The following is a 22467-nucleotide window of genomic DNA, read 5'->3' as shown; positions in this document are numbered from 1 at the left end:
TAGGTTAAGTGACAATGACCCAAATGTCATTATTCTCAAGAGAACTTAACGCCTTAGTCATATCTATTTTTAAATTTCTTCACTTTTAATTGCTTCATCAAAAGTTATAGGTTGGCTAGTTATATTGGTTGGACCCCATAGATCACTATGGATGTAGTATAGGATTCCCTTTGTATATAGTGTTGGATAGTTATATGAGCCAAGTTGAGCAAATACTTCTAACTGCTTGCAACATAATCAATTATATTTGAAACTAAAAAAACAATCTTCTCAAAAAATAATAGCTCAACATAGAAAACCAACTAGGAGGAGATTGAACCTAATATTGGACCTATAAGAGAACCCCAACAGAAAAGAAATGTCAAAACATTAGTGTATCACATCCTAACAGAGAATGAGTTAAATGACCAACATACTAAATATACAGATGATAACTTAACTAACTACTAATATTTATCTTTAAATTTTAACTTAAATGAAAAATGTCGATTTGGTTAGGTTGAACGTCTTGTTTCGAATTCAAACACAAAATTTTACAATTATATTAATTAATTATGATAATATTTATGATCCATTATAATAAAAGAAAAAAAATTACTAATATTTATTTATATAAAAAAAAGAAACTACATATTCTGTCTCACAATTTAACAAATATATTTTGTCTCGTAAAATGAATCTCTGTCCATTTTCCCCAACTAAACACGTCGTAATCAATGTGTCTCAATCAAATCAATAGAAAAAGAGAGTGAGTTACATCAGCTTGCGTTATGTTGTGATTTGTGATAATGTGATTTTCCTCTAAACGCGTATTTAGTGAAAAAATAGACATTTGACTATAAAAAGTGTCAGCATGTGTTTTCCAATTGTTTATCGTCACTAAGTATGTATTAATAGTAATTAGTTATATAACGGGTTAACGACGCGTTTAGTTAGTACTTATCTTGAATTTGGACCTTGTAACACTAGTGGTCAATAGTCAATACTACTACTAACTCCTAATATTGTTAAGGAGAGTGCGAGAGCAAAAAAAAGAAAAAAGAATTATTTATAATTTAATTCAATAAAAAAATTAATTACAATTAATATACAATATATTTTTACACTTTATATATATATAATAAATAAAATATTAATAAATACTCTTGAGACATTTATTAGAAGATTAAAAGATGAAACATTTTTTTGAAAGTTATATATTTAATGCATAGATATTTAAAAGAAAATATTTTTTGTTTGTTTTCTTATTTCATTAGCTAATAAGTATTTTTAGAAAATGACACTTGATAACATGACCTACAATCGAATTAACAAATCTTAAATAATTTATAGTTAATATTAATCAACTTATAACAGTTGATAATTAACTTCAATAATATCTAACAAATATAGTTACTACTCTAATTTATTAAGTGATATTGGAAAAATTAAAGATTCTTTTAATTTAAGTTATCTAGAAGTAGCACTATTTTAATGATTATATGTACTTTCTGGGAATTTTTATACGAAAATATGATATGATTTCCTGAGATTAATTAACGTGTCCTATTAGTGCACTGCAGAGGAATCTTCCTTGAATCCTCGCTTGTTACGGTAGCATTTTAGTCAACGAATGGTTTGCATGTGTTGGTTGACATTATGAATATGAGTCACTTATTCTTATTGAATTGCTCGTGTATATATACTTATTAATTCCTGGTACCATTTAGTTGAGAAAGCATATATTCTTAAATCTTGGAAAGAGAAATTTTAATTTCATTGGATGGTATCAAATAGGAAATCTAGCAAGGAGCATATAGGCACCAGTGAAATTCGTATTAATGGGTCTAAATGGAGTCTTGGTGTTACAAAACAACCATCAATAAGGTATGTATATTATTATACTATATATTATTACTTGTATACTTACTTTTTGGTCTTTGGTTAAGTTGTATTTAATTAACCACTCTAAATTTAATCTTCTCTGTTATTGTGCAGTGGCCTTAGAAATGTGATAAACAACACTCTAGTAGCCAATGATTACAATTCCTTCCTTGAAACTTTCATCCGAGGAGTGGTAAGAATTAATGTGTTTATTATCTTTGTGAAAGGATTGTTATCTTTTCTGTCTATTTTTTAATTTTGTAATTGATTAGCATTTGATTTGAGTGGGTTTATATTGGATTTAGATCATTAATGGATCATTTATATGATAATAATAAATGATGTGATTTTTTTACTAAGGATTTTTAAGGAAATAATGTTATTAATTTGTTTTGAATCACAGTTAATTGATTAATTTATCTTCCTAAAATAGGTTAGAGATGTGGTGGAAAGAAAAGTCCAAGAGCACCAAATTTCAAGGTATGTTCTACATGTGTATTACACATGATTAATTAATAATAGTTACCATAATGAAATTAAATATAGTACATATTTAATGTATTCAACATCATTATAGTTTTTCAATGTTTGTTTTTTTGTTGTTGACGAATTTAATGCAGAGCAAAGGTTAATGAGGGTGGCATATCTGGAGCCAGACCCTTAGAATTATGTTTTGTTAATAACAAGTTGCCTGAAACAGTTTTTACTCAGTCTAATATAATAGCAAAAGATGGACCACCTCTTCAGATTGCTCTATTTGATGTTAGATCTCATTCAATAGTCAATGATGGTCCCTTTTCCTCAATGAAGATAGAGATTTGTGCCCTCAAAGGTGAGTTTGGATCTTGTGGCAATGAGGATTGGACTGAAATTGAATTCAATGCAAATATCTTAAGTGGAAGAGATGGTAAACAGCCACTTTTGGTTGGAGAGAGGTTCATTACTCTTAAAAATGGTGTTGCTTGCATCTCTAAAATTATCATAACTGATAACTCAAGATGGGTAAGAGGAAGAAAGTTTAGGTTAGGAGTCAAAGCTATGCAAAATGGAGAAAATGTTAAGGAGGGTAGAAGTCAACCTTTTATGGTCAAAGATATCCGAGGAGAGTGTAAGTCTAAGCGCATCTTTTGTTAAAATGGCTATGGTGATTATGTCAAACTCACTTTAATCTTTAATTGTTTAGTTACAGTTTTTATTGCCTATTTTCCAAAACTAGTACATAATAAATTTTGATTTTTTTGGGTCTAGAGTACATAATAAATATTGTTCTTATGTTATGTTTTTCATTGTGATATATGTCTTATGGTATAACATAAAAACTGACATGTAATTTTTGTCATTTAAGCCTACGAGAAACATTCCCCTCCATTCTTGAATGATGATGTTTGGCGTTTGAAGAAAATTGCTAAAAAAGGAAAATTCCACAAGCGTCTCTCTTCCCACAGAATTCACACTGTTAAGGATCTCTTGCAGTTACTCATAGTAAATGAATCTTCATTATATGAGGTAAAAAATTGTTTCTTTTTTAATTTAGCTTCTTTTAAGTTTTAGATGTGACCGAGAAAATCAATGGTTGGTATTTGAATAAGTCTATGCTTTGTTACAAATTACACAATATCAACAATTGTTTTTCTCATCTTTAGTTTTTAAAGTGAATTAATCATTTTAGAGGAGCGTACTTTATTAATCGGATATTTTGGTTTCGAGATGTAGAAGTTTGGGAAAATTCAGAAGAAGTCTTGGTCAGCGATTATTGAACACGCGAAATTGTGTGTTATAGATGATTACAAGCTTTACAGCTATCTTGCAAGTGAGCAACCAATGATGCTGATATTCAATTCCATCTACAAACTTGTGGCAGTGACATTTGATGAACAAAATTACTACTTACCAGACACTCTCACCCCTAGCTTGAAGGTATATTATATTAGTATATATATACATTCATATACCTTATTCAAAATATACTGTGAAATAGATTTAAGGGAAAACTTTTTTTGTCACATTATTATTTTTTATTAAATTAGTGATTTCATATTAATGAGCAGGTTTCTTTTCTCTCTGCAGAATTTGGTAGAAGTTGTGAAGCAGGATGCTTACAAAAATGTGGATAAATTTGTATCAATTGATGAGACTTTGTTGAACTCCATAAGCCTAGAAGCATGTCTAAAATCAGCAGTTCAAGGTCTGCAACTTATTGATATCTCTACATAAGATAGATATTGTCAAATGAGTATAGCTTAAATTATTCAATTCAAGTAAAAAAAGGCCCATGGTTTATTTTTCTATTTGTACTAGTAACTAATAGTATTTTATGTTATTCTTTTTATGTCATGGCATGAGTATTACTACCACAATATCAATATTATTCCATATGCAAATACATTACCAAACTTAGACAAATCTTTCTATGTCATTTACTAAACTTTCTTGTCTCAAATGTATGATTTATTGATATACACTCTCATTGTAAAACGTTTTACTCTGACGATAAATCACAATCACTTATATGTATGACTTTAAAAATAGTTATGGTTAAAATCAAACGTCCGATAATTGTGATTAACCTATTGTGTAAAAAAACATTTACATTAACAGTGTATAAAAGTTAAATCCGTGTTATACAACTCTTTTCCTCTTTTCGCCAATCCCGCTCTTAATGTTCAATACTTTATATATTTTGGGCAGGTCCAAAAGAAATAAGGTCAGGCTATGGTCAACCAAGTACCTCTACTTCATATGAAGGAATGCATAATTGTCAAATCTATGATGATCCAGTGCCAAACATAAGAGAAACACCACAAAAGAATAATGTGGAAGGTGAAATGTACATTGAAGATGGTTATTTGACAGAGACTCTCATAAATGAATATCTTCTTAATACAAAGTGGGGGCTAGAAAATAATGTTTTATTTGGTTTTTCTGATGGAGCAGCGTGTAGCACTCGTTTTAATATATCAAGCAATGAGAAACCAAAAGCAGTGTGGTGTAAATTTCTGGTTGCTATCAAATGGGTCATATCAGTGAAAAGGGATGCAGCTGCTAGGAGGAATGCTAATTTGTTTTGTTTCAACTATTAGCCTCTTCTTGTTTCATATTTTATGTTCGCAAGTTTGAATCTTAATTGAAATAATCATTAATCAGATTTTATTGACCTCTCGATTAAAGATTGGACTATTAGAACTCCTTTCACTTGGAACGAGATGGATAATACAATTCAATTGATATTTACTATTGAAAAAATCATTTGATAATTCAAAATCTAGTGATATTTACTATTTGGAAGATAGTTGTATTATATTTTGATTTAGTCTTATTAAGTTTAGCTAAACTAGTTATCCTACCTATATTCTCTTTCTATTTCTTTTATGTAATTAGCTTTTGAATTTTCTTTATATATAAAAACCCATTCTCTATAGTTCTTAACAATATATTTAATAAAAGATGAGGTTATTCAGTAATTTTCTCTCTTCAATTATCAAGTAATATTACTTTATCTCTTATTCAAACTTGAAACATATGAAGTGGAGTTGAAAATCCAGAGGAAATTATAAGATAATCAATTTTTGGAAACTCTAAATGTTACTAGTTGGACCATTTGGACCACGATTGATATTTCGATAGACCAATACAACATATGTTCTACGATAGATTCGTGTTTAAAAATTATCTGAATAATAATGATTGACGAAACTCTTTTAAATAGAATTTTACAACCCTATTAATTCTTATCGTTTAGACAATTATTTGTTTGGTATTGATTTGACGAGTTCAATTTAAAAGAATACATGTTCTTTCTTCTTGTTTTTATTGAACGAGTATCAATCAATTTATTTTCACAGATATAAGAATATAGACACCATACATTTTTAATTCTATAAAATAATGTATTTCATACCATCTTTTTGCATTCTTTTAGTCTAAGTGTGGGTCCTTCTCGTTCTTTCATGTTCATTTCCTTGTGCAAAGCTTTAATGTGAAAAACTATGTCAAAGTTTTTTTTGTCGTCAACTAAATCACTTCAACGAAAGAAATGTTGTTTGAAAAAGTTAAACTGAGAAAGAGGTCACGACAACTAAATTGTATTTAGTTATAGATACTCTGACAACTAAATCCTTACTCAGACAAAATTAATCAGCTAAATTGTATTTGTAGTCCTTTAAATTATTTTTAGATTTTACTTTGTTTTTTTAGTTTTGTTCACGTTATAAACGTCAAATACTTTAGTCTCCATTTTTCTACCTAACAAGATACTCTTCTCAGGTAAAACCAAAGTAACATAACAACAATTTATGGCAGACTCAATTATTAAAATGTTGTAATGACTCATAAATTGTTGTTATTAACAAGTTGCTTTTACAAAAACATAAATTTCAAGATACTCTTCTCAGGTAAAACCAAATTAACATAACAACAATTTATGTTTTTGTAAAATGGATTACGTTCACATATAGATAAATAGGAAAAGTGGTTAATTTATTATGAAATAAAAAGAGTAGTGAAAATAGTGGGATTAGACTAAATCTATAACTAAATCATAATAATAGACAGAACAAGTTAATAATAATAATAATAATAATAATAATAATAATAATAATAATAATAATAATAATAATAATAATAATAATAAAAAATTAATATATCATTTCCTCGTATTAATTATCAAATGTCATAAACATACACTCATTTCATATTATGAACCACATCAACAATTTTGCTTAAATTAATATTCCAATAACATCACAAATTCAAGGCAGACAACAATCTTAAAATCTACATAAAGGCTTATACTCAATACCAAATTTTGCAATGAAAACAACATAAATAGAGCTTATTATTACGAAACTTATTTCAAGCTATTGAAAATCAATTTAGGATTGATTACAGTATCAACATACATATAATTAGATAAGAATATGCAAACCTCATCTGGTGGTGTATTCTCTATATGATGGTGAATAAATAAGATATTTCTTAAACACTTCAAGGTGCACTAAAAATAAAGGGTGCCATGCCATTAATTTTTTTTTTCTTTTATTGAAATCTAATGACTACGATTCAACCGAATTAACATCATTGATGAATATAAATTCTTAAAATTGTTGAATTGCTAAAGCAACTTAATTATATTTTCTATCAACAACTATGATTAAACCTACAAACCAATAAACATCCAAACTTGATGCGTGACATGAGTGACTGTCCTTAAGGATTTATTTGCCTCGTCAACGCAAATAAAACCGAGGTAATAGAACAATATTTTTTTTTTTTTTGTATAAAAACTATTAAAATCTCATCATAGAAATTTATAAAACTGAAGAAGAAAATTCACATAAGGATAAATAAGGAGAGTGGTTAATTTATTATGAAAAATAAATAATGGACTAGACTAAATTTATAACTAAATAAGAGAACAAGTCATAAACTAAAAATTTACGGGAAAAACTGTACTACTAGTTTCCGATTTTCGATTTTCAGGTTCCAATTTCATTCATTCATCGCTTTTATTTGTTACAGTTTATTATATTCTGCCAATAATTTTGACCATCAATTTGACTTTTACTGCTTCTTACTATAAGAATGGATCTGAATTTTACAGATTAATTGCACAACATGTGTTTTAATTAGTGCGAGGTAGTTTACACACTTTGTAGATTACAAAATTTATACAGACTTTGTATTTTCTATAACTACTAAAATTGCTTTTTTCTGCATAGTTGATACTCATAATGTTTCTGTTTTGGATTGGTGTATTTTAGAGCACAATTTCTGGAAATATGTGGGAGAATTCGAGGTTGGGAATTATGAAGTCAGAGACGAATTTGAAGACACGGAAATTGTTGTGTGCAAAGATAATCTTGATGCAACCTTGTGATTCGGGGGGAGTATTAGTTCATTTAATTGCCACATAAACCTTAGGACAACGTGGCATAATCACATTTGTTGACACGTGTTATGATTTTGATTTGATTGAAAAAATAGATATTTAAAGAGAAGAGAAGACATGCATTCATTCATTCTGGTGCAGTGAGACTTGAAGTGTACGTTTTCTTTGTGCTAAGAAACAATGTTTATGAGACCTGATATTAATGGATCTTCTTCATCTTCTCAGAGGAAGAAAGATTACAAGAATACTGGTGTTGAGGCGGAAGATGGTCGGAGAAGGAGACTGGAAGACCTCTTCGAGATAAGGAAGAATAAGCGCCAAGATAATCTCTTCAAGAAGCGAAAGGGTGACACTTCTTCTCCTACCACTGCCCCTCTCTGCCTCATCAACACTGTACGTATATTCTATATCTTTTCTTTCCAAACAAACAAACAAACATTCATATTTGCTCAAAGAAAATCAAGAAACCAAAATTATTACTTTTATTGAGATAATCTAATGTTTCATGCTTTCTCTGACATCTCCATACAATTGGGAAATATCTTTTTGGTGTTGCTGGTGGCTTGGATTTCAACGTGCAGGACCAGGATATTCTAATATTCATGGTAATTTTTTTTATTTTATTTGAATAACCCTATTATAGTAGCGACCTACTTAGAGTAATATTTTTATCTTTTACTCTTAATCCTATTTAACAGATTCAACGCATTCCTACATTGACACAATCATTAATGTCTAACAATCCTGCTTCACAACTGGAAGCAACTACTGAGATTTGTAAGCTACTATCGAAGGGTATGAATACAATTCTTATATTAATACTCATTTCTTATGTAGTACTCAGTTTTAGTTTACTTTAAATAAAACGAGGCTTTACACATTGTATAGGTGTGTGTGCTTGGCTAAATCATGATGTAGCTCTCAAAAGTTCTTGTTTGTTATTCAAATTTTAATTTTCATTAACACATCTCTGTTCAGGTCACATTGCTCTAATTGATGAGGTGATCCGGGCAGGTGTTGTCCCTCAGCTTGTGAGGTTTTTGGCAATGGATGATATACCACAACTGCAGGTATATCTTTTTCTATCATGATCTCTCTGTTGTGATTCCTGAATGTGAAGATTTTCATTTCACTCAAACAATAAGTTGTATATTATATCTGCAGTACATGGCAGCATGGACTCTGACCAACATTTCCTCGGGAACGTCTGAGCATACAAGAATTGTGATTGAACATGATGCTGTTCCCCGGCTTGTGCACCTTCTGTGTCATAGTAGTGTTGACGACTGCAAAGAACAGGTCAAATCTTCCTCAATCTCATGGCATAATGGCATTGAGAAAACCATCAAGTATGAATTTATATGCTGCTTGCTTAGACCATTTCCATGTCTCATGTATTGAACAGGCGATATGGGCATTAGGTAATATTGCTGGTGATTCCCTGAGCACAAGGGATCATGTTCTTAGCCATGGTGCACTCTTGCCAATATTGGGTCTGTTGTGGAATCCATCTTTAGTAAAAGTATCTATCTTGAAGATCGCTTCATGGAGTTTATCAAACTTGTGCCGTGGAGACCTTCCTTCAACAATTTTTGAACAGGTTAGGAAAATTTGCACAAAATATTGCTTGTGCTGAGTTAGTAAATAAAATATAGTTAATTTACACATTGTTATCTTCTCTGCTCTAACTGCAGGCTCTTCTCTTATCATTTTCAGATAACACGTACATTGCCTTTCCTTGGAAAACTCATGTTGATGTCTGATGAAGAAGTTGTAGCAAATGCATGTCTGACTGTCTCTTATCTTACTCATGAGGGCTCAAGTGAATTGATCCAAGCTGTCATTCAAGCAAATGTTTGCCCACGACTTGTACAGTTACTACAGTAAGTCCTTGACTGATTGCAATACCTTTTGCATGTCTTTCTTGTTTAGTAACACTAACACTGTCATGGGTGACTTCATCTATGTTTTCTTTTTTCTCTTGTGGACTGACTAAATTTCCTTTTTACAGATTTTCAGAAAAAAAAGTTATTGTACCTGCTCTGTGGACTCTAGGAGATATTACTTTTGGTGTTGAGGCTGCTCACACTCAGGTAAAAAGAAAGATGTATAACTATCTACTGATTCTAGGATCCTCTAATTATATTGTCATTATGGTTGTAGAACATGTCACGCCAGTGTCAAATGAGAGTTAGTATATGGTACTGAGAGAGCATAATTTTTTTGTCACATTGATCTTTTCTAGCATTCAAAATAAAATTTATTTGTTTTACCTCCTATTGCTACTAAATTAGCCACATTTTTCAGGTTCTAATTGACCAAGGAGTTCTCCCTTGTCTTAAACTACTTCTTTCAAAAAGTGATAAAACCGTCCTCAAATATGCTTGTTGGGTAATCTCAAATATCACAGCCGGGACTAGAGCTCAAATGCAGGTAAGCAATGGTTTGTCCCTGCTTTATTTAGTAATGATTTGCTTCTGAGCAGTTTCTTACTCTAAGTTCATAACAAGTTATTTGCTTGCAAGTCACAATATTGATTTTTTGTTCAAAAATGCTACTCTAAAGTCTAAGCTCATTTCTTAAAGGAATCACTGGCCACTAGTGACGGTGAAACATATGTGATTGAGAACTGAAGAAACTATGTGCTTTTACGTAGAGTTTAAGATTTAGGCTGGTTGAATATGAATCGCATTCATGTTTGAAATGCCAACTAATATGCGGAGAGAACTTATAAAATAATTTTTTCTAAAATATTTTATATCAAGTGCATTTTATGACAAAATATATCGATCATGGGCCAAGACAATTTCTTGAAATTAGTTTATACTCTCTAAGACTAGCTAAACCTTTTAAACATAACATATATTGTCACAACTAATATCCTTATGATCATTTCTGTAGGCTGTCATTGATGATGATCTTATTAGTCCTCTTGTTTGTCTTACAAAGGCTGAATTTGACATTAAGATGGAGGCTGCATGGGCTATTGTCAATGCCACTTTTGGAACTCATGAGCAGATTCAGTAAGTTTTCATTACATTTAATTTTTCTATATCATGATTTGTTTTCACCATTCTCATTCTTCTATAGATGTAAAAAGTAGGAAATTAGGAAAAATTAGCATAAATTCCATTATCATGATATTGTACTGTTTTGTGTCCTTGAAATTGTGGAAAACATTTGATACTTTTCATTTTAGACACACTTAGGATTGTGGTTTATTAACAGATCGGTTGTGTATCATAATGTTATTGTTTACTCCTTTTGTATTTTATGTTTGTGATAGAAACTTATGACCTAATGGACATTTCTCTAGGTTCTTGGCGAGTAAAGGGTGCATCGAGGCGCTTTGTGATCTCTTGACTTGTTCAGACCCAAGTGTTTTGTCAATTTGTCTGGTTGGGTTGCATAACATTTTACACTCTGGAAAAAAGAACAAGAATCTTCCAGTTGGAGTCAATATTTATGTCGAAATGGTTGAAGAGTGTGGAGGATTGGAAAAGATTGTAGGTTTGCAAAGCTATGAGAACAATGACATTTATAATAAGGCTGTGGCGGTTTTGGAGACATATTGGCATGAGGAGCTTATACCGCTAGATGATACGAATCTTCACAATACTGAGGGTGGTACTGGCCAAGGTTTATCTTTTGGGTCCAACCTCCCCACATCTGATTTCAATTTTTCTGAAAAAAATTAATACATATCTAATTACTTTTGTTGATAAACTAGGTTTCCTTGTTATTTCCTCTCTCGAGTGAACTTTTTTTATCTTTGTTTACTCAGCTGAAGGTCGTGATTTTTTTAATCTGACTCATATTGTATATTTTTCTTACATATACTACTAACATTACAATAAGAGAGAAGAAAAATTATAGTTGGATATTTTATTTTTGGCCCATGCATGTGTAATTCACACTGCTTTTGCTGTTTAGTTAACTTATATTTCATGGAGTAATGCTCACTGGTGTGAACAATCCATCATAGCCTCATGAAGACGCTTACAGTTATAATTATTTAGGATCATCATGTCAAAATGATACATTTGGATCCATTATGTGGAGATGTAGCATGAATGGTGTCAAGTGTGATGACACAATGAAAAATCATGTGTATATTTTTTAAGAAGGTTAATCAATGAGTTGTAATAGTGAAATCTTTTACTTCCATATTTTCCGTCTTTGTTTTATAAAATGTCTAACTCTTTATATTAAATAAGTACACATAAATTACATTAATTTAGTTAATTAATGTATACATTGTTGTGAAATTTACTTATATTAACTCAATTTACGTAATGTGTGATCTACACTTATATAAGGTAGGTTAAATTAATTGAGGAATGTTATATAAATAAACGGACTTTGAGAAAGAAAATGTTAGTGAATAAAATAAACAATGTAACTTTGTGTTGTATTCATAAACAAAAACGAAAAAGAGGAGAGGAGAATGGATGTCATAAAATGATGCACGAAATTAATTTCTAGTCGGATGTATTTTTAGTCTTTTTGATGACAGTGAACAAGCTTTTCCATAACAAAGAAAAAGATTCCATGTTCACTCATATGCATTGATTTTCTCCATTCCTATTTCTACTAAAAAGAAAAAGCTTTTATGTGATGCTATAGAAAAACTTGATCTTCTAGAGGAATATGTACCAGCGGTCATACTCACACATTTCTTTGTGTGAAAGTCAATTTGTTATGTGGTTATGGTTCTTTGCTCCTATAATTATTATTAGGTTGAATTTGATTTCCTCCATCAACACATGTACATAGACTTATAGAATATTTTATTTTGTAACATGAAGTTTTAGAGTACACACAAGCCATAAATCTTGTGTACATGAGCTAATTAAAGGATTTTGTTGAGTTCTTTTACAGATGAATATTTCGGACTCTTTGTAGTCATGATCAAATTTTCTCAGTAACTATGCCACACTTTCAAAACTATGGTAGAATTCAAATAAAAAAAACTACCTTGTGTTTTTTTAAACTAGAGATTTATCTTCTTCATGTTAAGAATTAGGCAGAGTAATTTGACAAGCTGGTTGGTTATGGAGCCTTAAGGGACAGCTCTTCGGAAAATTTGGGACAGGCATACGAGTAAGTCAACTTTTTTCTTTCAAGATAAAGATCTATTTGTTGGATGGATTGCCTTTGCCGGTCTGGTCTTGATGTGATTGATGCATTCTAATGTGCATCGCCAAAGTAGATGGTGCACCATAAACAAACTCATACTTAAAAATATAAAATTGTCAAATTTGTTTAAGTGGATCTCTTACATGATTACTCAGCAATTAAAGTCTTACCCTTTAAGGGTTTGTTTCATGATCAAAATCAACATAAAATATAGATGGATAGGTGACAATAATTTGATAAAAAAATGATATGAAGCTGGTATGAAAAAATTTTATCCTAATATATTCGGTGTATTTTGTAATAAATTATACAACTAAAATATTATTTTATTATGTGTTTATTTAATAACGTCTATTATATATTTAAGTTGAGTCAAATATTATATTTAACTGATAAAATTATCATTGTGGAAAAAATATATTTAATTTATTAAATAATTTGTAATTTAGATTTATTTTTATGTTTTTATAATTTTTAAATTGATTTTTAATTTTTTTTAATGACAAAAGTACCTTTGTAATAGAATTGCACTTTTTTTTTTTTTTAAATTAACTATTAACAAAAATTGAGACAAGATGCGATAATTTATCGTCTTATTTATCTTATTCTGACAAATCAAATCGACTATAAGTAAGGAATATAAATACTATTAGTAATCATCTAATAATTCACGTCTTCACGTACATTTAATGGTGTTGAGCTTATAAATTATAATTGCATATCAATCTTAATGAATCGGTATACTATAAGTTTATTCAATTTTAAGGATAAATATATTTTACAACTTTCTTGATAAAATCTCATTTATAAGTAATTTTGAATATAAAATAAAACAAAGCAAATGCGTCGTCACTAGAATTGGCAGTTTGATAAATAGAACAAAGTTAATAAGTGTTTCAAAAAAGTAACAAAAAAAAACAACGTTTACCATTTTCCTCTTTGAGTAGTTTTTGTTGAAAGAGGAAATGGCGAGAGAGTATCGTTATGTTGTTATACTATCGTACATTGCATGAAGTGTACGTGTTTGTGAGAGCAAAGAAAAAGAAAGAGCAAAAAAAAAAAGATTAAAGAAATGGCTGCAATATGGTGGAGGAGGAAATGGTACAAAATTTGTTATAATCTGTTGGAAATAGGTCGGCGGCAGAGAAAGGAGGATTATCTCCAGTTAAGGAAGCAGAAACGGCATGAATATATCTTCAAGAAACGAAGGGAGGGTTGTTACAACGATACTTGTCAAGAAATCAAAACACTTGTACGTTCTTTTTCTTTTTTCTTTTTTAAACTGCATGCAACAGAAACTAGATTATTATTATTTCAAGAAAGGATATATAATGAAACTAGATTTAACAGGTGGAAGATATTCCTATGGTGGCACATAAACTATGGTCTGATGACCCTGATGAACTAGTGGAAGGAACTACTCAGATTAGAAAAATATTATCTCGTACGTTCTTTATTAATTAATGTTATTATTAGAAAAATATTCGCACTCAATTAATTTTGACATAATATTTATTTAGGATTCTACGTGGACCCTCCATTTGATGAGGTGATTCTGGCCGGTGTTGTCCCAAAATTTGTGGAGTTTTTGACCAGGGACGATTTACCTGAATTACAGGTATATTTTAGTGATTCTTGAATTGGAAAGTGAAGATGATTTTGACCTCACTGTCACATTATTTTATTGATTACAGTGGCAGGCTGCGTCGATTTTAGCCTACATGGTTTGGGCAAAGTCTGAACAGACAAGAGTTGTAATTGAATTTGGTGCCATTCCCATGTTATTGCGGATTCTAATATCTTGTACTAGTTCTTATCACATAAAAAATGAGGTAAAGTTATCCTGAGTCTCTCGTGAATTACTTTGCTCATCGTGAGTGTCTGATGAGTGTCTTATATATTGAACAGGCAGCATGGGTTTTAGGTAATATTTCAATGGATTCCTTGGCTGCAAGGGATCTTATTCTTGATCACGGTGGACTCATACCATTAGCGTCTCTGTTGTCTAGTCCACAAATTTCAGATGTCTTCACCATTGTTCCATGGACCTTGGCTAACTTGTGTCGTAAACCTTCTCCACCTTTTCAAAAGGTTGTCAAACAGATTGTTATTGTTTCTTCTTGATCCAACTCTAACCTCATGCTATTAATGTTTTCAGATAAAGCCTTTATTACCTGTCCTTATAGACCTCATCGTGATGCCTGATGAAAAGGTTGTAAGAGATGCATGTTGTGCTCTGTCTTGCCTTAGTGAAGGCTCTGATGAGATGATCGAAGCTATCATCAAAGCAGGTTTTATCCCAAGACTTGTGGCACTACTGATGTAAGTTAGTTACTCTGCATGATCTGATATGTAATTGTAATTGGAATCTAAAATATGTTTGTTTTTGAAAGGCATCAATCAGCAGAATATGCTGAGCCAGCTCTTCGTACAATTGGAAATATTGTTTGCGGTAGCACGGCACAGGCTCAGGCTGTGATAGACAATAGAGTTCTCCATTGTTTTTACCTACTTCTTACAGCAGTATGTCATGATACAACAATGATATCAGAAATATGTTGGATAATTTCAAATATCACAACTGATACTACAACTCAATTAGAGGCTGTAATTGACGCGGATCTTATTCGTCCTCTTGTTCGTCTTACAAGGGCTGAATTTCCCATCAAGAAGGAGGCTGCTTGGGCTATATCCAATGCCTGTATGCTCGGAACTACTGAACAGATTCAGTATGTCTCAATCTGTCTTAAAATTGCATTTTTGTTGTGACTTGTGATATGGTTATTTAACTTTATTATTTATAGGATGTTGGTGAATTCAGATTGCATTATAGCACTATGTGATCTCTTGTCCTGTTCTGATCTAGAGGTTGTGGTATTTTGTCTGGAGGCACTAGAAAACATTTTAAGTGTTGCTGAATTGGAAGAGTACTATCTAGTCATTGATGGACCCAATTTGCATGCTCAATTGATGCATCAATGTGGAGGATGGGATAAGATTCTAAATTTGCTCACCAATGGAAACCTTCAAATTTTTGAGAGATCTACTCAGATGTTACTCAGATTTTGGAGTGAGGATTTTGATGTGTTCTGTCAGAATAGTCGTCATTACAGATCTTTTTCTTTTGGAACCAAAGTTCCATTTGCTTTCATAATTTCTCCTAACTAACTTCACTCTTTAGTTGCATACTTTTCATACAGTTATTATGGTTTGTTGCACACATATTTTTAAACAAATTCTTTCTATTATCTGATGCATAAGGTTATCGAAAAAAGTATGAGATGAATGCATTGTTTTGATCATTTGAAATGCAATCTATGAATCTCTTCTTTAGCTATTTAATGTATAATGTTGTTGTTATGTTTCGAGGGAGAGTAATTTATTTAAAGTTTTCTATTTAATAATTTTTAAATAATTTTATATAAAAATAATTATCGATAAAAAAAGATAAATTAAGTTTAATAATATATCATATACGATTGTTTGCCTAGAGGCATATTAATATGCAATTAAAAAACTATGAGTTGAATTTCTAATTACATGACTTTTTATGTATATATTATTTATGTTAACAATTGAGGGATAGACATTTATTGTAAAATGTATTATAAAATTCTTCAAAGTTATTTTTAATTCAAGCAAGATAAATGTAATATAAAAATACATCATACATTTTTCAAAAAAAAATCATTCCAGATTTTTACCTGAAATATATTCTACTTTCTACTTTTCTATTATAAATATTGAATCTATTATTTAAATTTCAAAGTAAAAAATTTTAAATTTTAAGAGATGAACTTCTACCACAACAATTAATTAATATTATAAAAAATGGCAAAATAAACTTGGAAAAAAAAATATAGCATATAATTATGAATATTTTGCACATAAAAATATGGATACTAAAAAAAATAGATGAGATTTTTACATGAAATATCTTCTAAAAATTTCATGAATATTACATCTATAATTTATTTTAAAATTCACTTATACTCATGGGACCCACGAATTAATACATCAGTAACTTTTGAAATTTAAGATATTTTTTAATATTGTTTATGTTGCATTGGAAATTAAGTATTGGGATTTTTATCTCATTAGTTTATTTGCACGGTTTTCAGGCAAGCAAGTATGTAATCGTTAGAAGAAATAGGTAAAGGATGCAAGTCTCTTGTTATTTAACTTATTTCAATATGTCCTTTTTGTTCATCTCTAGAATAGCAAGCGTGAAGAGGATTTGAGTTTTGTTAAGTGTTAATTAATTTCAGGTTAAAGACTAATTATGGTACTCGAGTTTGTATGCTCGATGAAATAATTTAGGACTAAATTTTGATTATCTCTTATCCGAATTCTATATTATAATGACTTATTTCATATGTTTCAGATGAAAAGCAAAATATTAAAATATAATTAAGTGAATGATAGAAATTTCTAATTTAATTTTTTAAGTTTAAAGTGTTTTGTTAACGAATATTGCAATGATAAATGTCATCATAATTAAATCACATACAACTGTGAGATTTTGAATTCGAACATACAACTAAATATTTAATTTAATAATATTGATATTTGACTTATATTTAATTCAGTATCTCTAACAATGTTAAAATAGACAATATTGTTGCCTTGGTCATTATCTTAACACTATTTATCATTATGGACTTTTAAAGTAATACCACATATAAATTCCTGATAAAAGTTGGGTGAAAAATAAATAAATTCCTTAAAAAATATAAAATATGTTTGAGTTTAAATAAGTCACAGATACTAACCATAATAATCAATTAATGACATATTATCATAGGTGGTCTATGTTTGGACCAATCTCATAGGGTCCTCAATTTACCATCCCTATATATAAAAAACTTTTTGGTGAAGGGACCTTAAAACTTAATAATAAAAAATGCACTCCTATTTTAGTTTTTATTTTTACTAAAAAAATATGATAAAATGCACTTTTAATTTTTTATTTTTTTAAAATTTAATTTTTAGACCTCTAATTTTAAATTCGAATTTTTGGTCTCTCCAAATTTAATGAGTTGGTTTCGAAGCAAAAAGAACAAACACGAAAACAAAAATCCATGGTAGAGAATATAATCAGAAATCAACCCATCCAGAAAGAAAAACTAAAGTCCAATAGTTAAATTCTTGAATAAATTAAAAGCAAAACCAAAAACAACAAATCTTTAACAAAAATGATTGAAACACAAAATTTATTAAGTGATGGGTTGGTTTCTCTGATTGAGAGAAGGATGCATTGGGTTGAGTTGGTTTCTCAGATTAGGGTTGAGTTTAGGAAAAAACAATTTAAGGTTTTAGTTTTATAATTTTTATTTTTTAAATATATTAAATAATTTAATATTAATTTTAATTTTAACTATTAAAACTTATTTATAAGTTAGATATAATGACAAGAGAATTTTTTTAACCAACTTGATAATTTTAAATGTATGTCCAGTTATTAACAAGACTATTACATCATAAAAAATGTCACCAAACTTTAGTCAGGTGAAAAATTCCAAAAGAAGTAAAAATTGGTGCGAAAAAATCGAATTTAGAAATGGAGGGACTAAAACTTAAATTTTAATAAAATATGGAATCAAAAATATATTTAAGTCAAAACGATGTTCGTTTATAAGAATTATAGCGAAAACACTTCAATTCAAAGTCGCTAAAAATCACAAATGATGAATTTACGAACAAACTTACAACATTCAAGATAATAGTAGAAAATTAAAAGATGACTACAAATATGGCAAAACCTACCTATGTGATATCTTAAAATGTCCAAAATACTTGTGTTTCATAAGTTGTAGCATTTACGAAATAAAGCCGTTAATTGAATTTACTATATACATAATTGAAGTTGATATATTAACTTAAACCAAATAAACATCGTAAATAGACAAAAAATCAAAACACCACATCAAAACGTCTAACTAACTGACATTGCACAATTATATATATATATATATATATATAAGGCACTTATTTAAGTCAAAGATGAAATTAAATAAATTAGAAGGTAATTTTAGACCATAAATAAACCAAAGTATGCTTAGAAAAAGAACAAGAGGGAGCGCTACCTTTTTAGGGCGGACTCTTTTCTCTTCTGTGATTTAAGGTTTTAGCGCGCGCACACATATATATATATATATATATATCATTTAATCAGTGTTTTTTAAACAGTTGATAAAAAATACTACCTTAACAGTGCTTAAGGGTATAGTAAATAAATAAATAAACTAATTCTTTATATATAAATTCATTGCATTTTCAAGAAAATCAATTATGGACTTGGCAGAGCTAGAAAATTTACTTGATGGGGACAAGATTAAAAGATATATCATGCTTCCCAAATCAAATTGTTCTTAATTTGATAAATTTATAAAAAAAAATTAACTAGTTATATGAGGTTGGTTTTTAACATAAAAAGTTGTTATCATTAATAGCTGAAAATGAAAACCGACGTGCAATTTCGGAAACATCAACTGCACCATATTAATTAACGAGTTTAAAGGTAGTAGAAATATAGTATTCATGTTTAGATAATATATTCTTGTTGAGATGTGTCACTTTTCATGAGATAGTGGAATAACAAAAATTTTAAAAAAATAAATATTAAATTACTTTTTTAACTAACAATAAATATTAAATTATTATAACAACCTTAGTTCAATTTTGTAGCACATTTCAATTTTTATTTAAACTAAAATTAAAAAATTATCTTGTAATACAATTCAGGATGGTGACAGTAAGAATATTGAAACGTAGATATTCAAGTTTATATTTAAAACTATCCACTTCTCTAGATTAAAGTGTGTCAATCTAATCATTAAATTAATTAAAATAAAAAGATAATTTAACTATATACATATGCGACTGTGTTTTAATAAAATAAGTGTGCTAAACAGAAGGAAGATGTATATTAATATTATGGTTAACACAAGCAGAAGATATAAAGTTGTTTTATATTATGGTTCAATCATAATAATTCAATCTGTTATTTTATATTATATTAAAATTAATGTTAATAATTAATATTAATATTGTTAATATATGTGTCTTGATAGATGAAAAATGAGTACTGGACATATCTATATGCAAAGATCACTTTAGGTCATAGTCATACATAATATATATATATATATATATATATATATATTACACAATTAACTTATTTATATGAAAGTAGTGTCAAAATCACTTATAAAAAAAGGGGTTGAGATAGTAAAAATACACAGTGGTATAATGGTATGACATAATTATGTTAAATTTATTTATTGCAAAAAATAAAAGAATTTAATTTATATCTTCTAACAAGGATAAAATGACTTTTTACATGTGTTAAAAAAATATTTCACAATTTAAATATTTGTATAAATATTTAAATAATATAAATTGATTGTATAATTTTTAAATAAAAAAATTGATTAGACATACATGGAATCTGCATAATGTATTTTAATGCCATAAGTAAATAACGAGTCAAATATAAAAATAATAAAAATAATGAGTAAAATAAAATATCATAAATACATATTATCTTTGCCTCCATTAAAACAAGAAAATATATATATTTATTGGACTCAAATACAGACAAATACAAGTTAATGTGTTCGTATTTAATGTTTTTATTTAAACAATACACTTAAATTAATTCCGTAATGTCGACCATCATTATAATTTGAGGTATGTCAGTAAATATATTTTTTTTTCATGAAATCAATGAAATGAAATGCATTTAACTATTATTTTTTAATAATTTAAAAATATGTATTTTTTTTGTTATAATTGACCGAAGGGGAATATAAATTAAAGGATAAAACTTAAGTTTGTTTTTCTAAATGATTGTTTTACGATACTTAACTTAACCAATTATGATTATTAAATTTATAATTTTTTTATATTTATTATAATCTCAAAAGATATATTTTAAATTAACAACTATATGAAATACGCATTAAAAAATGCACCTAAATTTTGTTCGAAATTAAACTATAACAAAATCAATATATTTCTTGTAAAATTGAAAATTGGAAATTGATTATCCTAAGTGCAACAGTTTAAAAAAAAAAATTAAATTGTTAATCTTTTAGATATCATTCCTCTTAAAACAAAAAATCTTGAAATAAAATACTGAAAATATTTATTTTACAAGTTAAGGATGAAAACTCTAACAACACATATTTTATATCAAATATGAAACCTCTAACCAAATGGTTAAGGACCCAACATAAAGAATTTAATGTCACTTAATAAATAAAAGTGGCAATTGTTGAAATTTACATAAAATAGAAGGTCAAATTTATAAGTTGAGAAGTATATATGAACTCCACCACAAAAGCAACGACACAATAAAATAAGAAATCAAAGTGCAACCTTTGTTAAGAAAGCAGAACAATGTCATTGGTAACAACAGAAATCAGAGAAAAATCAGAGATATATCATGGAAACAAAGTATGCCAAGAGAAAATACAAGAGTTTTTGAAGAAAATTGGTCTTCCCAATGGTCTGTTACCATTGAAAGATGTTGAAGAGGTTGGTTTCAACAGAGAAAGTGGTTTCTTTTGGCTTAAACAAAAGGAAAAAACAACCCACAAATTTGAAAATCTTGGAAAGGTATCTTCCTATGATATTGAAGTAACTGCAGAAGCTGAGTATGGTAAGATTATGAATATCAAAGGTGTGAAATCTAGAGAGTTTATGCTTTGGATTGCAATAGCTGATATTTACATTGATAATCCACCCACTGGAAAAATCTATTTCAAAACTTATTCTGGCATTTCAAAGTCATTGCCTTTTTCTACTTTTGAAATTGCAGAGGAATCAACTAGTCACAATCAAAATAACCAAATCAAAGAGCTCTAATTTCACTTCCATGTGCTTCATACCCCATAATAAAATCTCTATCTTTGTATTTTCTAGTTTATATTATATATAATTTCAAAATTATTATAATCATGGGTTGACTTGGCTTTTAAATTTCTGAAATAATAAATTACTCATATTTCATTCAATACTATTCTCTCTTCTTTTTTAGGAATATTTTTATTTTTATTTATATGTCCTACTCAAATTTCAAAAGTCGTAATAAAATGTTCTTTATAAAAACTATTCCTCTTAAGTTATTGTAGAGACAAAAATGTTAATTGAGATAAAAAATAGCTAAGGGTAGTATAAAATAAATGGAATTGTTTATGAAAAATAGTAAAATTTAATAGTTTCATTAGTTTTGTGTAAAAAAAACTTAATACAACATTAAATATTAACGGAGGTAATATATAAAAAAGGGAAAGTTTTTATAGACACTTCAAAAATAAAGAAATGATATGTGTCGTTTCTACCATCATTCTCACAAATTTGCTTTATCCCTAAAAATTATTTCATATCTCTACTTCAATTTTATCCACCAAAGAATCTCTTTTATGTTTCCTTTTTTATTAGTTTATTATAATTTTATTTTAGGATTTTTTATTTTCAAATTTAAATTTAGGATAATTTTACTTAATCGATAAATTTATATATATATATATATATATTTATATATATATATATATATATATATATATATTTTT

At 28.6% G+C, this 22467-nt stretch overlaps 4 protein-coding genes across 5 annotated transcripts; all 4 read left to right on the top strand.

The window, feature by feature from the left end:
• Positions 1-1687: 1687 nt before the first annotated feature.
• Positions 1688-5192, top strand: LOC101507581 (calmodulin-binding protein 60 B-like). Its single transcript, XM_004494478.4, has 8 exons — positions 1688-1866; positions 1978-2056; positions 2297-2343; positions 2484-2971; positions 3209-3369; positions 3577-3780; positions 3931-4048; positions 4552-5192. Exons 1-8 carry the CDS (start codon positions 1763-1765, stop codon positions 4941-4943), a joined length of 1593 nt encoding a protein of 530 aa, XP_004494535.1. The 5' UTR covers positions 1688-1762; the 3' UTR covers positions 4944-5192.
• A 2466-nt stretch (positions 5193-7658) lies between these two features.
• On the top strand, positions 7659-11638 carry LOC101497385 (importin subunit alpha-4-like). Of its 2 annotated transcripts, XM_027332556.2 has the most exons (12): positions 7662-7904; positions 7976-8143; positions 8332-8355; positions 8449-8545; positions 8729-8820; positions 8915-9049; positions 9156-9350; positions 9467-9633; positions 9762-9843; positions 10058-10183; positions 10652-10773; positions 11067-11638. In XM_027332556.2, the coding sequence occupies exons 3-12, from the start codon at positions 8353-8355 to the stop codon at positions 11446-11448; spliced, it is 1401 nt and encodes a 466-aa protein (XP_027188357.1). In that variant the 5' UTR covers positions 7662-7904; positions 7976-8143; positions 8332-8352; the 3' UTR covers positions 11449-11638. The 2 variants fall into 2 exon arrangements, with proteins under 2 accessions (XP_004494943.1, XP_027188357.1); XM_004494886.4 differs by having other exon boundaries at positions 7659-8143.
• A 2146-nt stretch (positions 11639-13784) lies between these two features.
• Positions 13785-16161, top strand: LOC101507268 (importin subunit alpha-4-like). Its single transcript, XM_027332921.2, has 8 exons — positions 13785-14141; positions 14240-14333; positions 14410-14507; positions 14584-14721; positions 14798-14980; positions 15048-15211; positions 15283-15618; positions 15694-16161. Exons 1-8 carry the CDS (start codon positions 13962-13964, stop codon positions 16055-16057), a joined length of 1557 nt encoding a protein of 518 aa, XP_027188722.2. The 5' UTR covers positions 13785-13961; the 3' UTR covers positions 16058-16161.
• A 5131-nt stretch (positions 16162-21292) lies between these two features.
• On the top strand, positions 21293-21760 carry LOC101506943 (uncharacterized). The gene has a single exon (XM_004494476.4). It carries the CDS (start codon positions 21293-21295, stop codon positions 21758-21760), a length of 468 nt encoding a protein of 155 aa, XP_004494533.1.
• Positions 21761-22467: the final 707 nt, after the last annotated feature.

This window comes from Cicer arietinum, chromosome 3 (assembly GCF_000331145.2).
Source record: "Cicer arietinum cultivar CDC Frontier isolate Library 1 chromosome 3, Cicar.CDCFrontier_v2.0, whole genome shotgun sequence".
NCBI lineage: Eukaryota > Viridiplantae > Streptophyta > Magnoliopsida > Fabales > Fabaceae > Cicer > Cicer arietinum.
The sequence above is the reverse complement of the archived record's forward strand: the minus strand, read 5'-3'. Positions and strand labels throughout refer to the sequence as shown.

Excerpts from the sequence above, each read along its gene's own strand:
- LOC101507581 (XM_004494478.4), top strand. The coding sequence starts at position 1,763 with ATGGTATCAAATAGGAAATCTAGCAAGGAGCATATAGGCACCAGTGAA. Across the intron at positions 2,344-2,483 it reads CAAGAGCACCAAATTTCAAG|AGCAAAGGTTAATGAGGGTG; the intron begins GTATGTTCTACA and ends AATTTAATGCAG. Across the intron at positions 2,972-3,208 it reads CAAAGATATCCGAGGAGAGT|CCTACGAGAAACATTCCCCT; the intron begins GTAAGTCTAAGC and ends TTGTCATTTAAG.
- LOC101506943 (XM_004494476.4), top strand. The coding sequence starts at position 21,293 with ATGTCATTGGTAACAACAGAAATCAGAGAAAAATCAGAGATATATCAT.
- LOC101497385 (XM_004494886.4), top strand. The coding sequence starts at position 7,931 with ATGTTTATGAGACCTGATATTAATGGATCTTCTTCATCTTCTCAGAGG. Across the intron at positions 8,144-8,331 it reads CTCTCTGCCTCATCAACACT|GACCAGGATATTCTAATATT; the intron begins GTACGTATATTC and ends TTCAACGTGCAG. Across the intron at positions 8,356-8,448 it reads AGGATATTCTAATATTCATG|ATTCAACGCATTCCTACATT; the intron begins GTAATTTTTTTT and ends CCTATTTAACAG.
- LOC101507268 (XM_027332921.2), top strand. The coding sequence starts at position 13,962 with ATGGCTGCAATATGGTGGAGGAGGAAATGGTACAAAATTTGTTATAAT. Across the intron at positions 14,142-14,239 it reads GTCAAGAAATCAAAACACTT|GTGGAAGATATTCCTATGGT; the intron begins GTACGTTCTTTT and ends TAGATTTAACAG. Across the intron at positions 14,722-14,797 it reads CTTATCACATAAAAAATGAG|GCAGCATGGGTTTTAGGTAA; the intron begins GTAAAGTTATCC and ends TATATTGAACAG.